The sequence below is a fragment of the Myotis daubentonii genome, chromosome 4, assembly GCF_963259705.1.
Source record: "Myotis daubentonii chromosome 4, mMyoDau2.1, whole genome shotgun sequence".
NCBI lineage: Eukaryota > Metazoa > Chordata > Mammalia > Chiroptera > Vespertilionidae > Myotis > Myotis daubentonii.
In genome coordinates, this window is record NC_081843.1 from 72,363,867 (window position 1) to 72,379,917 (window position 16,051).

A 16,051-nucleotide genomic window follows, 5' to 3' on the forward strand; every position below is an offset into this window, starting at 1 on the left:
GTCTCCATTCATGGGTAGGATTAGAATAACAGTTAAAGACTGTCCTTTCAAAGAACTTGGCTGCAAAAGGTGAGATAAACAGCCTGGAGCTATGCCCTCAAGGTCAAAGGGCATTATTTTTTCAGGATAGGAAATAATTGGTCATGGTTGCAGGTTGATCAAGGCTGATCATAGAAATCATTATTGAGGGAGAGGTTGATTATAAGAGAAAGAGATCATTGGTATCAAACTTGGACTTAAAACACCTGACAACTGTTTTGTTGTTTGTTGTCCTGGTAGAAAGTTACAATGATCTCTGATATTCTGGCCTTTCTCTCTAGTGCCCGTCTGTTGGGAAGCGCTGGTAGGCCTGGTGATCTAAAGCCTCCTTCACTCGCCACGGGAGCCAGGTGAACTTGGCTCCATTGGCTTGTTCTGGAGTTGTGCAAGTTGTATGAATCAACAAAATCAGCAGCAATCTTCTCTACCTGTCTCCACAACACCAACAGTACTTTGAGTACTGGAGACATTCTGAATTAATGACAGGTACTTGCTACAGTCATTCAAATGTAAAAGTAGAATGATCGCAATTGACTTTAGTTTTATTCAGTTTGTGAGGAAGTTGGACAGATCAGATCTATATGTCTGATTTAATTTAGAATTATAGATGTTTATGTCTTTTTTAAATCATCTAACCAGCCATAAAATAGATTATTCTACATTCCTTTGCACAAAATAACTTTACCTAATTTCATTGATTTGATTTTCTCTTTAGAAATGTTACCAGCTTTCAAAGATATCACAGAACTTAAAGGCAATGTTTCTTAGATATATTAAGAGCCAGACCCTGGAGCTTGACGTTGCCATAGAGCATGTGGTTTGTCGACCTGCTGCCCTGTGGATCTGATGGAGTTTGTTTTGGACAGGACATAATGTTCAGAAGGAAGAGCTAGATCATCTTTGTTTTTGAACTATATTTTCAGAAAGCCCAGGGTTCTGTATTGGGTTATCATATCAGGCATCGAGATTGGAATCTTTTTCAAGATGTATGATTGAAAGGCATATCATTAGAAAAGTGAGAAAGTTGAATCCAAATCACTCTCTTACAGAAGAAACAGGGGAAAGATGAGATTAGATTTTGTAAAAACCAGACTGTTTTGGAATGAGCTCATGTACTACTGGCATGTGGAAGCTGGGCATACTGGGAAAGACTTAGATCTGGTTAAAGATTTGGAGCATTTTCATAATATTTTAGTAAGGAATCAAATCTCTATGAGCATTGCCCTGTGTTGATCCTTTCTGGCATGGGAAAGAAAACTAAGGCTAGAATGACCTGAATATGTGGAATGAATGTAAAATTGTCCAAGTAGAATGATGACGCAATACCTACTGAACATCCAAAGTGCAAGTGTTGATAGAGCACTGGGTGAGTATGCGTATTTGGAAGCCTGCAGAGAGGATGGGGTCTGTTTACTGTGCTTAACTTGTGTACACAGCCAGAACTGTGAGCCTCTGAACCTGGGAGAGCCCTGTCTCTGCATTGATTGGCAGTTACCTGCAAGTAGGCGTACTTTTGCCCTGAAGTCATTTATATTCAGTATATTTCTGTATACATGTCACAGCTGATGCTTATGCGCATATGGTCTGCCCTAGTACTCACCTCTATGTGTCCCAGTGTGTGCCATGTATGTCTTCATAGCAATCAAGTAGATTTTTTTAAAGTTATTTCTCAGAAAATGAGGAATTGCCTTATATTTGAGTATTTACAATGTTTCTCACATTATACGGCCCTCTCTTAATTTTTAAAAATTTATCTTTATAAAAGATAAATTTATCTTTATAGTTGAAAGTATTACAGATGTTCCTTTGTTTTTGTTTTTTTCCCATTGACCCCCTCCACTCTGCACCCACCCCTCCCAAGCCTTCAGCACACCATTATCTGTGTCATGGGCTATGCTTATATGTGTATAAATTCCCCGATTAATCTCCCCTGCCCACACCACCCCCACCTTCCCTCTTTATTAATTTTCTATTTTATAATTATTTTTGAATTGTTTAAAAATGGTACACATGCACAGGATGAAAAATTCAAAGGGTATAGGAGAGCACTTACTTAGAAGGTGCTCTCCTATACCCTCCTTCTGTGTCTCACAGTTACTCAATTCCCTTCCTCAGAGACAACTACTGTTTTACACACACACACACTCATACACTCTCACACACACTCATACTGTATAACACACTAGCACATACTGGTAACACAATATTCAAACAATTGTGCACCTTTCTCCTTTTCATTTAGCAATATATTTTAGAGATAGTTTATATTAATTTATTTGGAAGAAAAATAAACCATTTGAATAAGAAAATTTAACCTAAAATACATAGATTAATACTAGTTTTGGATGTTTATATAGAACATCATTTAACAAAATCAGTTATAAAAAAGAGAGAGCTCTGGATGGGTGGCTTAGTTGGTTGGAGTGTTTCCTATGCAGCAAAAGGTTGTAGGAAAAATAGTGATCAACTGCCTCCTGCATGCCCCCTACTGGGGATTGTGCCCACACCCAGACATGTGCCCTGAGTGCTAATCAAACAGGTGACCTCTTGGTTCATGGGTGGATGCTCAACCACTAAACCACACTGGCCGGGCAGGTTGCAGGTTCTATTTCTGATCAGGGGACATATCTGGGTTGCAGATTCAATTCCTGGTTGGAGCATGTAGGGGAGGCAATCAATCGATGTTTCTCTCACACATCAATGTTTCTCTCTCTCTCCCTTCCTCTATCTCTAAAATTCAATAAAAAACATATTCTTTGGTGAGAATTTAAAAAAAGAGACAGAAGGTGGATGGGAGTTAAGATTTCATATGCCTTTTAAAGATCGCTTTAGGGAACAATCTAATTCTGATTACAGCAGACTTAATATCTGGGGGAAAAACTAGAATTTCTAGATAAAATATCTACAAACATTTTTGCAAACACATCTCAGCAAGAAGAAAAATGGGAGAAGATCTTGAAGTCTAGAAATAATTAGAAAAAAATGCAGCAGTGTAAGGAGACACAAGAGCTGGCATTTGCTGTGGGAGGACCTTGGAAGTGCTAGAAGTCCTAGATCTTGTGTTCTATGAGCCTGAAAGGGCTCAGGTAACCAAGCCAGGGACCATGTTAGGTGGAGGGTTGGATCCGGGAACCTTAACTGAAGCTGCAACCCCCAGAAGATGATATCCTCAATGAGTCAACTGGAAAAATCCCAACCCTGGGAGAGCTCTGCTGGGGATGAAAATTCCCTTTGAGAATCCAATCAGAAGCACATTCTCATGCAGATTTTGTGTCAGAATCCACATTACTTGTTTGGCCTGAAACAGACCACGTGTGAAATGGTGTTGTGTTGCAGTACCCCCGATGATCTGCAGCCACAAATGTACATCCTCTGTGCAGAGGTGACTTTAAACCCCGCCCTCAAGAATTCCCACAGATGAAGATCCTAGGAATATGAGCTCCTAGCAAAAAAAATCATAAAAAATAAAAATAAGTAAGTCACCAAAACCCAGAAGAAGCACCAGACAATAGAATGAGGCCCACGAAAACTACCGATATTGAATTTATTATATAAATAATATGAAGTGAGAATGATAATTTATTTTAGGAGATAAAAGAGTATCAAAAGCATTTTGCAGGAACAAGAAAATGACCTAGAAGATTTGACAAAGAAACAAAGAGAATTTCTACACACAAAGGCTATTATAATAATTTAAATTTAAAACTCAATGAATGAATGAAACATATAAGACAGTGAACTGAAATATAGATCTGTAGGAGTTACCAATAATGCAGATGGATAAGCAAAGGATGGAAACTATATAAGAGAGGAGACACAGAGAATGGAGTAAAAAAATCTAACAAGCATTTAATCAGAATTTCAGAAGGAGAGGGAAAAAGAATGGGAGAAAAGTAACATGTGGCGCAAATGCTACCGACATTCCATTAAGAAGTAGCCAGAAAGTTTAGTGTAAGTTTAATCTACACACGGAAATATGTCAGACGTCATTATTAATCAGGAAAATGCAAGTTATAACCAACATGAGATACTATTCCACTCTCACAAAATTGGGAAAAAATAGAAGACTCTACAATACTGTTTAAGTGAAAATGGAGAGCAGTGGAACTCTAGTAAACAGCAATTGAAGTACGCTTCAGTCCTATCATTTTGTTACCTAAAAATAATCTGTTGATAGTAAGGACTATGAATGTGGAAAAATCAGCCAAGTTAAGTTTATTCATCTCTTCATTCAATAAATATTTACTGAGCACCTATTCAGGAAATTATCTTAAAATTTAAAAAAAAAAAAAAAACCAGTCTCTGCTCAAAGGATCTTAGGACCTAGGAAATCAGATCATCAAAAATCACACAAATAAACATAAAACTATAACTGGAATAAAGGGACGTGTAAGAGTGGGGATTGGCTGCAGAGGTCAGGAAAGGCTTTCCTGAAAGAATGATGACTGAGATGAGCCAAGTGAGAATAGGAGGTAAGTGGAAGAAGGTGGTGGCTAGGGCAATTGCTACTGGAAGAGGAACCAACATGTGCAAATGCCCTGATGTTGAAGGCAACATTTAGTTGAACTGAAAAGAGTTATTGTGGCTGGAACAAAGTGAGGGAAAAATTGAGAGAGAGAATATGATGCAGAAGTAGGAGGTGCTAGTGGGATCCAGACCGGCTGGGATGGAGGGGTAGACAGACCAAAAAGGAAGGGCTAGGGGCAATAAGAAGGATTTTATACTAGGAGGATGGGAAGTACAAACATGTTTTTAGTCCGATGACGGAAATGATCAGTTGAACAAAGGGGGGGGGGGAGAAAAAAAGACCATCAATTGATTATAAATTTTAAAATTCCATCACGAAATAGCCAAACCGGTTTGGCTCAGTGGATAGAGCGTCGGCCTGCGGACTGAAGGGTCCCAGGTTCGATTCCGGTCAAGGGCATGTACCTTGGTTGCGGGCACATCCCCAGTGGGAGGTGTGCAGGAGGCAGCTGGTCGATGTTTCTCTCTCATCGATGTTTCTAACTCTCTATCCCTCTCCCTTCCTCTCTGTAAAAAATCAATAAAATATATTTTAAAAAAAAAAATAAATAAAATAAAATTCCATCAGGAAATGGAGTTTAAAAGTCTCTATAACCACATTTCTCTGCTCATATGTGAGTGCACCAAGAATGGCCCCATTCCCAGTTCCCAACAACAGCCAGGCGCATCTGTGTTCTCACACTGCGAGCTCAGCTCTGCCTCTGACTGGACAGCCAGGATGGGACCTCCTGATTGGGAAGTCTTCCTCTACCATCTCAGCAACAGCAAGTGAGATGTAAGCCTGGCTGGTGATTCATTTGATGATGCCGGCAACATAATTGAACACATTTACTGCTCTGCAGCCAAAGCAAATGATTTCTCCATTGTTGGGAGTAAAAACCAATTTGTCAGTGAATGAAGCAGATATGATTCAAAAGAAGCAGAAAGACACTGAGAAGTACAATGTATTGTGTCTTTTCTGTTCATGACTGCATTCATTACAAAACAGTAACCATGGGAAGCCACATTCCTGTTCTGAAGTTTATATGGTACAGCAAGCTATTCCAGGTTCTCCGTGTCTATGGCCCTCTGCAACTCCAGTTTTTGTATTTTTTAACAACTTTATTGACATGATATTTAAAGTGTACAGTTTGATAAACTTTTTGTTGTTGTTTTTAAATTTATTTTTCAATTGCAGTTGACATACAGTGCCATATCAGTTTCAGGTATACAGCATAGTCATTAAGCATTCATATAACTTACAAAGTGATCATCCCAATACAGTCTGGTAAGTTTTGAAACACATATGCACCCATGAAGCCATCACCACAATCAAGATAATGACATATCCATCAATCCCCAAATTTCTTTCTGCCCCTTCCTACCCTGACCTTTCCTCCTCCACCCCAAACAACTCAAGTTTAAATTTAATCATTTTTAATCATAATTCTGGTGGACTTGTAAAGTAGGTTGGAATATATTCTCTGAAAGGCCCTTTCTGATCTATTATCCAGTTCTTTCTAAATACCATTCAAATGAAAGTTATTCTGTTGAATAAAATCTATTTATTTCCTCAGGAGTTTTAAGTCTTTGGGAATAATTTAATTTTTAAAAAAAATCTCATGACTTGAGAGTGCTGATGGGAAAGAAAGACTGTAGTCTCCAGTCCTGTGGTGAACTCCACCATCATTAATGTTTACATCCACCTTTCAGATCTCATTTCTGATGAAGAGGAAGGAACAGTTTCCACCAGGGGCACCTCTGTTCAGAGCATTGAACTTGTCCTCCCACCCCATGCAAACCATCATGGAAATACATTTGGTGGCCAGATTATGGCTTGGATGGAGACGGTGGCTACTATTTCTGCAAGGTTCTTGGTTTTGACCTTCGACATGTGATATTGGGACCAGTGGGGTGAGAGAGAAAGGGACTGAGATCCAGTTATTTGGCAAGTCAAGGAGACAAGGATAAGACAGTGTTGTCTTTTATCAAAATGAGAAAATTAGTCATTTATCTGTTTACCTTCAGATTAACTTGGTTCAAAATAAAATTGAAGTGACAGTTCTCACTGAATTAGTTTATTCTGAATTATGAATGTTGACCTTGTGGCATTAAAATTCCTTGTAACAAAGTTATAACGAAGTAGATGCAGAATAGAAACAGGAGACAGCATTTACACTTAAAAGTAGTCAACTAAAATATCAATTAAAAGTAGTCAATTTGCAAACTTTTTAACGGCAATTTACAGTTAGGTCTGACCTTCAAAGTTGTGTTGGAGTCATTATGGCTAAAGGATTGACTGAAAAATAAGAGGAAAAAAGGGAAGAATTGGAAGGATACTTTTAAATTTGCCTGAGTTTCAAAAAAGGTTATTTTATTCTTAGAACATGTAGGTAACTTAGCAGCTTTAAAGAACATGTGTATTCTGAAAATGCATTTCAACAAGGTTTGTAACCATTGAAAACTGTTAAGGTTGTATTTTTCCCAAAACTACAAGAATTTTATTATTAACGTGTCTGTAGTTATTACTATAGTTAGGAACCTATAGTTATCCTTCCTATAAATTATGCACAAATAAAAGAGAACTTGTTTTTAAAATGAGATTGTCACACTTGATAAGAAAGCATTTGAACCTTTTCTATTTTAAAAGCTTACAATATAATTAACTGTGGCAGCGTCTGTTCCGTGAGTGTAGGCACAATTCTTTAGAGTAATTGAATGGCCACAGTGGGAATCTAAAATGTAAAAATAACGGAAGTACTTCTGAGATTAAATATTCTTTATAGATATTTGAAAAGTTCACACACACACAAATTGTAAAGTGAGTAACTTGTAACCTTTTGGGCTTTGTGCAGCAATCTAGGTAATTTTTCTGTGAGGGAAAAATGTTAAGTCTTTTGATATGTGGGTGAATCTGTTAGCTGTGAAGTTGAGGAACTGGTGTGAATGGCACTTCTCACACTGCGCCCCGCTCCGCCCTGGTAGTCCCTGCTCCCTGCGATGGTAGTCATGTGCTGCCAGAATGAATACAACCCTCAAATTAGAACGAAAGACATTGGCTTGTTTTTCAGAGGGACTTCCATGGGGAACAAAACAAGGGCAGGACTGTGACCACCAGAGGAGGAGCACAGCGTCTTGGGAAAGACCCCACGGCTGGGGGACATGGTATTCCCCAAAGCATTTGCAGGCCGTGTACAGAACCACTCTCAACACACACGATCTAGTCATTTGTTTCGCTAGAGTTAAAAGATGTTTGCTTAGAAAGTACATGGGACACTGGTCTGTGAAGCGAATCAGCAGTCCCTGAAAATATTTCGGAGAATGATCTATTTCTCCTCTCCTGCCCTTTGTGTCATCAGCCGCCTCTGTCGGGCGCACCCGCTTCTGAAGTCTGTGGACATGTTTAAGTTCCGAGGACCATCCACAGTGGGAGACCGTCTTGTCTTCAATGCCATTGTCAACAATACGTTTCAGACCTGGTAACGTGTGTGTAGTGGTCTTTGGCTGCTATGAATGAATCCAGACTTGCACATAAATATGTTTTAAAATTTCCATGTCAATCTGGAGGTGAATATAGGGACTATTTTAAAATAACCAAGTTCTTTCTATATTTTTTTCATTCAGTTTTCAAGATTTGTACATATTTTAACACTGTATTCTGCTTGAGGCCTCCTTATACTGAGTAAATTGTGGTAGGTTGGTTTTTATCTCTCATAATAAGAGTGACTGTATGTCTCAGTTGACCAGAATGGCCTTGGTTTATACCTGTTGTAATTATTAACTCTTCCTTTCATTCTCAAAATAGTCCCAGTGGCTGTATGGTCAACCATAAAGTCCAAGCCACTTTCCAGTTATTTTTGTTACTCTTAATATACAAAGAAAAGATTTAATTTTGTATTTTTTTTAGTATTTTTTCTTTTTAAATGTAAAAAAGAATATCTGTATTTCCTGTCCAATTTCAGTGTTTGATGCTTTTTAATCGCAGAATTGTTGTTTTGAGGGGAGAAAACTTGACTTTGGCATAATTTAAACTCCCTCCCCATTACCAAAATATGTTCATGAATATATACAAACTCACAACTGGCCTTTTTCCCACCTGAAAGTGGGAAAGTAAAGCAGAGATGCCCTCAGGGGCTTGCACATCTGATCTGTCGACCTGGAGAAATGGATTTTAACCATTGCATAGATTTGCAGACCACAGAGGAAAAACCAGGACCCTCATTTTCTTCTGTGCTTGGAGGAGGAGGAGGAGGAGGAGGAGGAGGTGGTGGGCAGAGGAGGCCCTGTGAGCTCTGGTTCTCTGCCCACCACCCTGTGTCGCCCTCTCCAGTGTCGAAGTGGGAGTGCGCGTGGAGGCTTTTGACTGCCAGGAGTGGTCCAAGGGCCTGGGCCGCCACATCAACAGTGCTTTTCTCATTTATAAAGCCGTCGATGATAAGGAAGAACTGGTTACGTTTCCCAAAATCAAACCCATATCTAAGGTAAGTTATTAGCACCTTGGACTTTTTCTTTTCCCCCCCAAATTACTCTAATCCTTTGTTGAAATGCCAGGTCCTTGAGTTGTAATGTCATAAAAATGAGCACTCAGAACAAGATCAAGCAGATAGAATTTATTGAGAAGAGCTTGTGCACAAGGGAGTGGACCAGAAAAGAGAGGTCGAGCTCCCGGAGGGTCCTTGTGGATGGTTTGGGGTGGGTGTCGGGCTTGGGAATGAGGAGGAGGTCAGTTGTCCCATGATCGTCACCTGCCAGTGGTTGATCCCGGGGTAGTCACAGATATTTTCCACGGTCAGTGGACCACTCAAAGGGCCTATAAAATAATGCTTGGGCAAATATTCTAGTTACCACTTAATAGACAAAGCAACTATTTTGCAGAACACGATGTTAAGAAGGGATCTTATTGTGCAGTCTTCCCTTTAAGGATGTGATTAGGTGAATTTCAACTATGGGAAGGTTCCTGAGCAAGGAGCCATAGTCAGGCCTCCAAGATGGAGTCCAGCTATTACCCCTATACTGTCTCACTGGGGGCCCTGCCCACCTCACCTCAACTGGGCCATGCGCTGCTATTGGAAGCATATTGTCTTCCTTTCCCATTTCTGATTCTCTCCTCCCACTTCACATCCGCATCTCTGTGCTGCTCCACGTTCATGGGAACTTCCTGCAGTTGCCTTATTGCCAACTCTCACCTGAGCAGCATTCACGCAGACACTGGGTCCCAGTTAGCTTCTTCAACTGACTTAGGAGAGAGAGACTTAAGATTATAGCACTAAAGTATTAGAAATTTATTGATTTTACTTTGTTGGTTTTTTTATTATTTATTAAAGGATGATTTTAGACGGTATTGTGGAGCTATTGCACGCAAGAGAATTCGTCTGGGCAGGTAAGGGGCGTAGGTATAAGGATTTTATGGTGTAAGATCTTACCTTGCAAATTGCATAACAAAGAGCTGCTCTCTGGGTGTCTAGTCCCACATAATGAAAGGAGAGAAGGTCTGATGTTTTCTGACAGTGATGAAAGTTGTTCTTCCTGATTGTTCCACCAGTAAAAGCAGCATTTTAAACTGCTGATTTCGGCTCAAGAAAGTGTGTGTCATGGTTACTGTTGTGTGCTAAATACAGGGAAGAAAACTGTTATTTAACATTTTTATTTTTTCCCCCCAGAAAATATGTTATTTCCCACAAACAAGAGATTCCACTTTGCGTACACTGGGATATTCGCAACCAGGTGACAGTTTTATGATTTGGAATGCTTCGTGTAAAGACCACATCATTGCAAAAACAGAAATTCCCTATTTAACTGATTCAGCTTGTGCTTACACAGGTTAGATGGAAAGGTGAATCATAGCAACCAGTCATCTTACCATGAAACAGAACCAAGCTGTCAGTAACTGGTTACCAACCAGTTGCTTTGCTGCCTTGTTTGAACTGTAGGTACAGTTCCCAAATTACAAATGCAGGATGTTCTGCCTTCAAATGCATCTGAGCTGCATGGGACATTGTCTTAGCACGATTTTTGCTGAAAACATGCCCACCAGCTTGCATTTTTATAACACAGCAACAAAGTATTAGTTGTTTTCATGTTTTGGGCCATAAAATGTAAAGGAAAATCCAAGTTTATTAATAAGTTATACTGAAGAGCAATCTTGTCTTTGCTTAGCACACCAATTAAAATCATATTAATTTGCTAAACATACAGGCCTCATGTTACCTTGTCTGAATTCCAAATTAAGAGTTTGAGACAGAAGTTGTTACCTGTAGCATAGTTTTAAGCTCAACATAATCACTTTGGCTCTAAAAGTACCCATTTTCTAAGCAGAAAATATTTGTTCCCATATCTGTGCATTGAACTCACAGCTTTTTAAATATTTGCATGTTAGGTATCCCTGAGTGATGACAATGTGGAGGCTTTCAAAAAGCTGGTGGCCAAAAGTGGTTGGGAGATGACCAGTGCTGTGGAAAAGGTAGGCGGCATCCAGGTGTATGTACAAACAACTCATTATACATCACAAATAAAAATTGTCCACCTGAAACCTATTTAATTTTACTAACCAATGTCACCCCATAAATTCAATTTAAAAAATGAAAAATAAATTATCGTGGTGGTGGTTCTGCTTGTACTACTGCTTTTAAGAAAGTAAAAAATCTTTTTGGAAAAGTATTTCTAAAAGTCGAGCCTTGTTTCAGCCCTGTCTCTACTACTCCATGCTGGCTGACTTGGGGTCCTTCAAATACACCCTGCACCCCCTCACCTCTCAGCTTAGTTCTCATTTCCCATCTCTCTCTCCTCCCCTCCCTCTGCCCAAATCCTGGCTGGTCTTAAAGACCCAGCAGAAATGCTTCCCGTAAAGCCACTCCTATCAGCCCTGATTGAAGGAACTTTTCCCTCTGGGAACTCCTTTCACAATTACTTCTTTAAAATCCACCTGTCAATGAATTATGCACTGTCTTATGGCATTGCTCACCACTATGGTCCCACAGCTACGTTAAACTGATAACAGAATTAATAGCAATAGAGCTTTTTACACATGGTCTTTTCTCCTAACTAGATTATAAACTTTTTAAGAAGGAAAACTGTCTTTGTATCTCTTTTAACACCTTTTACAATATTTTGTGTGTCATCAAATTTAACTGAACAGGCATCATTTGGATTCTAATTGTATCTGGTTTCAGAGGTATATAGAAGACCCTTTGAAGCTGGTGCCCACACTAACTAGACTGCATGCTCTCTGGGGGCCCTTTTGCTCACCACTGTGGTCCCAGAACATAGCAGTGGCTGACTGTCAGGAGATGCTCGATAATGCCAGCTCTCTGAAATATGTGTACTGTTTTTCATCATCAGTGAAGCAGTAGCCTCTAAAATAGGGTAATTATATGATCTCGTGACAAATGGAATTTAACCTGTATTCTTCTGAGCATGAAAGGGAACTGATTTTCTTGGAGAGTTGGTGTTGGAGAATTTTTTCACTAAGCAAAAGCTGGCTTTTCTAAAGTAGTAGGGTTTAAAGGGAGCCAACATCAACCTCTGCCTCTCCTTGTCTGCTTCGTCTGCATCTGTCATTGATTCTGACAGAGCAGCGATGAGGATTTCCTGCTACCTTTACCTTCTGAGGAATGGTCCAAATATCATTCGCTCACGCAGTACTGGTAAGTCTAGAGAGGTCTGCAGGGGCAGGGTTTAATGGTGACTGCTCAGCCTGATGTTTGCTTTGGCTCTAGGGTAGGAAGCAGCAGCATGTGTCTGCAACCTGGGGAGCAGCTTCCAGGAAAAGTGCTGTGACCATCTCCTAGAACTGCTGTAACAGTACCACAAACTGGCTGGCTTCACCAATAAAAATGTATTGTCTCACAGTTATGGAAGCTAGAAGTCTAAGATCAACATGTTGGTAGTGTTGGTTCCCCCTGAAGGAGTGAGGGAGAGCCTGTTCCAGGCTTCTCCCTGAGCTTCTGGTGGTTTTCTGGCAATCTCTGGTGTTCCTTAGCTTGTAGATGTGTCACCCAACTTCTGCCTTCATCTTCTCGCAGTGTGCATGTCTGCGTGCAAATTTCATATATTTATATATATATATATGTATATGTATATGTACATGTATATGTATATATATGTATATTTTATTGATTTTAGAGAAAGGGAAAGGAATGGGGATAGAGAGATAGAAACATCAATGAGAAACATCAATTGGTTGCCTCCTGCATATCCCCTACTGGGAATTGAGCATGTACCCTGACCAGGAATTGAACTACTGACCTCTTGGTTACTGGGTCAATGCTCAACCACTGACCCACCCTGGCTGGGCCAAATTTTCCCTTTATATAAAAACACAGGTCAGCCCTGACCGGTTTGGCTCAGTGGATAGAGCGTCGGCCTGCGGACTGAAGGGTCCCGGATTCGATTCCAGTCAAGGGCTTGTACCTTGGTTGCGGGCACATCCCCAGTAGCAGGTGTACAGGAGGCAGCTGATCGATGTTTCTCTCTCATCGATGTTTCTAACTCTCTATCCCTCTCCCTTCCGCTCTGTAAAAGTCAATAAAATATATTCAAAAAAATAAGTAAAAATAAAAACACAGGTCATATGGAGCCCATCCTCCTGCAGTATAACCTCATCTCAATTACATCTACAATGACCCCATTTCCAAACGAGGTCACATTCTGAGAACCTAGGGGTGAGGACTTTAACATATGAATTTGGAAAGGACACAGTTCAACCCTCAACAAGTACTCAGCCCAGTATTACCTCCCACTCCACCCTGGTTAGAACATGGCTTCCCTGAGGCCACACCGTGCTTGAGGGTGTGGAATTCACTTGGCCACCTGCCCTCACCCCTTCTGAGACTGCAGAGCTCCAGCAGCCTGGCTTAGAGCTGCATGGCCACCAAGCTTTGATAAGGTGACTCTCTGAATTTGCACCGATGACCCTCCTTCTACTCCTGCTGTACAAGGGGCAAAGTTAGGCATAGCCATGCTGGGCGCGTCTCAGCCACCAGCTGGAGCCCCGGGCATGGTTTTCTCTCTTTTTGGTAAGTGCTCTGGGCCGACATTATATTCTCCTCCGTGGGCTCTATTGAAAGACAGGCTGGGCACTGAGGTCTACCGGAGAGGTAACATGGTAGAAGCAAATAGTCCTTTCTTTCCCTTCTGAGCCGCTGTGGTCACTTCCTCACTGCTTCATTCTCTTCTGGAAGATATTTATGTTTAAATAAAGGTTTTCTCCTCACAGCTTGATTATTCCATCTGCTTGATTCCTGCAGTGAAGTCTTAACCCTGTGTTCGTTTGTCTTCGCACAGCTTGTTGCCATGGGAATTATTATAAGATGACAAGTTTCAACACTAACTTCAAAGCACCCTGAAAGAGATGGAGATTTAAAAGGGGCAGGAGAGAAATGTGTGCTTAGTGGAACACATGTCTCTGATTATTGGCAAAAGCACAGTAGAAGGAGAGTTCAGAGTAGCAGGGATACAGTAATGTTTCAGTATAAGTCACATGGGTCTCCAAGATGGGCCTCCTCTGAGCTAAGGAATAATAGACACTAGAAAGAAACCCAGGAATTGGCCTGCCCTATGAGGCGCTATTGAAAGAACGCTTGGTGCTGAAGAAACGTGGTGCTTCAGCGGCTGCACTGAGTGGTTGAGTTGGTGCTAGAGGTGGTCAGCTGACTTCCTGGGGTCACCTCAGCCCACGAGAAGGCACACCTGACATTTCAGCCTCAGCTCCAAGGTCTTAGCAGGGGATGCGGCCTAACAATCTGATGATATTTTCTGTTGTTCCCGAACTATTGCACAATAATTAAATAACCCCCCTTCAAGTCACGGTGTTGGGAGAATACGGAAGTACAGCATCCGGTTAGAGCCCGAGACATCCAGGTGTTTGAAGGTGCCACCATTGGCTTCATTGTTAGTTGGATGCCAGCAGCCTGTAACCACATATGTATGTCCATGGTGGTTTTTTAAAAATATGTTTTCAATGATTTTGGAGAGAAAGGGAGAGGGAGAGATAGAAACATCAATGATGACAGAGGTTCACTGATTGGCTGCCTCCTGCATGCCCCCCACTGAGAATCAAGCCTGCAACCCGGGCATGTGCCCTGACAGGGAATCGAACCGTGACCTCCTGGTTCATAGGTCATAGGTTAACCTGGTTCATAGGTCAACCACTGAGCCACACCAGTGGGGCACATGTGTGATGCTTTTAAGTAAAAACATCCATTTTTCTTTTGTAATTTATTTTTATTATCTTTTAGATAAAAATATATACTCTGGAAGAACAGGATATTTTATATGTTTGGGTTGAAAAGCACGTGGAAAAACCGGCACACTTGGCTTATCATCTATTGTCTGACTTTACCAAGCGACCTTTGTGGGACCCCCATTATGTGTAAGAATAAATTTAAAACATTTTCTTAATCACCCCTGGCATGATAGAAAAGATAACCTCCAGATTGCATTGCATCTCCATTGCCAACATGTGACCTCATTTTATTAATTAAAGTCTATTTTTTAAAGCTTGCTCTCCATAGAAAATGACATTAGGTGCTATTAAGAAACACAAAACCAAGTTATTATAATCACTTATTTATCATCTATATTGAGTCGACATGCTTTACCCACATCTATTGTAATCCTGCCAATAACCCTTCAAGTTTGATAGTATTTTCATTTAATGAGGGAAATTGCCAAGATAGCACAGCAATAAAGCGATGGAACCCAAATTGGAGCCCAGGTGTATCAGGCCCTGACTTCCACACTTGAACAGTTTCACTGCTCTTGAGGAAATGATTATCGAACTGTTCTTCTCACTTCACACTCTTGATATTTACTTGGTGGTCCCTTTGTTTTGTTTTTCTGTGAAGCAGCACTCCCAGGTGAGAAGCTGGGAGGAAGCTGTGTGAGTACGGAGGTGAGAGACATTCCTTCCTGCTCTCCCTGATCAGGAGCCACTCCCGTCAGCCTTCATCTCTTACTTCTGTTACCTCTGTCTCCTGCATCCCTAATTCAGTCTCCTCTACTTGCCCTCCTTTCCTGGAAGAGGGAGCTGTGTGCCTTGTCAACTGTACTGACAGGGACTGACCACACTCAGGCCACACTGCCTCTCCAAGGAGTTCCAGCTCCTGGGCCCACTCAGGGCTTCTAGGACACCTTGCTGAAAGGGAAGGACTGGTGAGGTGGGCTTCCTATAATAGTAGGCATTGCTGTTGACTTCCTAATCCTCATGAGGTAGAGGTTCATCTTTAAAATGACTGAACCTCATTATGATTAATACCATGTAATAGATCATTTAAGACCACGAAAGTGAAACAGCTCCAGGGCCATGTGTTACATTGCATGGTGCCTGAATGATACAATATGGTTAATGCTGTCATAATAAAGCATTCCAAGAGAGGAGAAACACTTCACGATTTTCTTGCATGGGTATTTGTAGATACTCTGTAAGTACAAAGCTTTATTAAGAACAATGCTTAAACTTTGTTGTTAATTCTTTTCAAATGTTTCTCCCTCTGTTTGCTATGTCACC

General features: G+C 40.7%; 1 protein-coding gene and 1 long non-coding RNA gene across 4 annotated transcripts in view; one reads left to right on the forward strand and one right to left on the reverse strand.

The window, feature by feature from the left end:
• Window positions 1-16,051, forward strand: part of ACOT12 (acyl-CoA thioesterase 12) — a 34,215-nt gene that overhangs the window by 14,564 nt on the left and 3,600 nt on the right. For all 3 annotated transcript variants that reach the window (XM_059694184.1, XM_059694186.1, XM_059694185.1), the window contains 7 exons: window positions 6,259-6,415; window positions 7,905-8,024; window positions 8,876-9,026; window positions 9,870-9,925; window positions 10,206-10,269; window positions 10,922-11,005; window positions 14,781-14,914. In XM_059694184.1, coding sequence (XP_059550167.1) covers window positions 6,259-6,415; window positions 7,905-8,024; window positions 8,876-9,026; window positions 9,870-9,925; window positions 10,206-10,269; window positions 10,922-11,005; window positions 14,781-14,914 — 766 coding nt within the window. The remainder of the gene's footprint in view (window positions 1-6,258; window positions 6,416-7,904; window positions 8,025-8,875; window positions 9,027-9,869; window positions 9,926-10,205; window positions 10,270-10,921; window positions 11,006-14,780; window positions 14,915-16,051) is intronic.
• On the reverse strand, window positions 9,069-14,784 carry LOC132233463 (uncharacterized). The gene is made up of 2 exons (XR_009452637.1): window positions 11,568-14,784; window positions 9,069-11,288 (listed from the first exon to the last, which is right to left on the reverse strand). It is a non-coding gene; the product is annotated as an uncharacterized LOC132233463 (long non-coding RNA).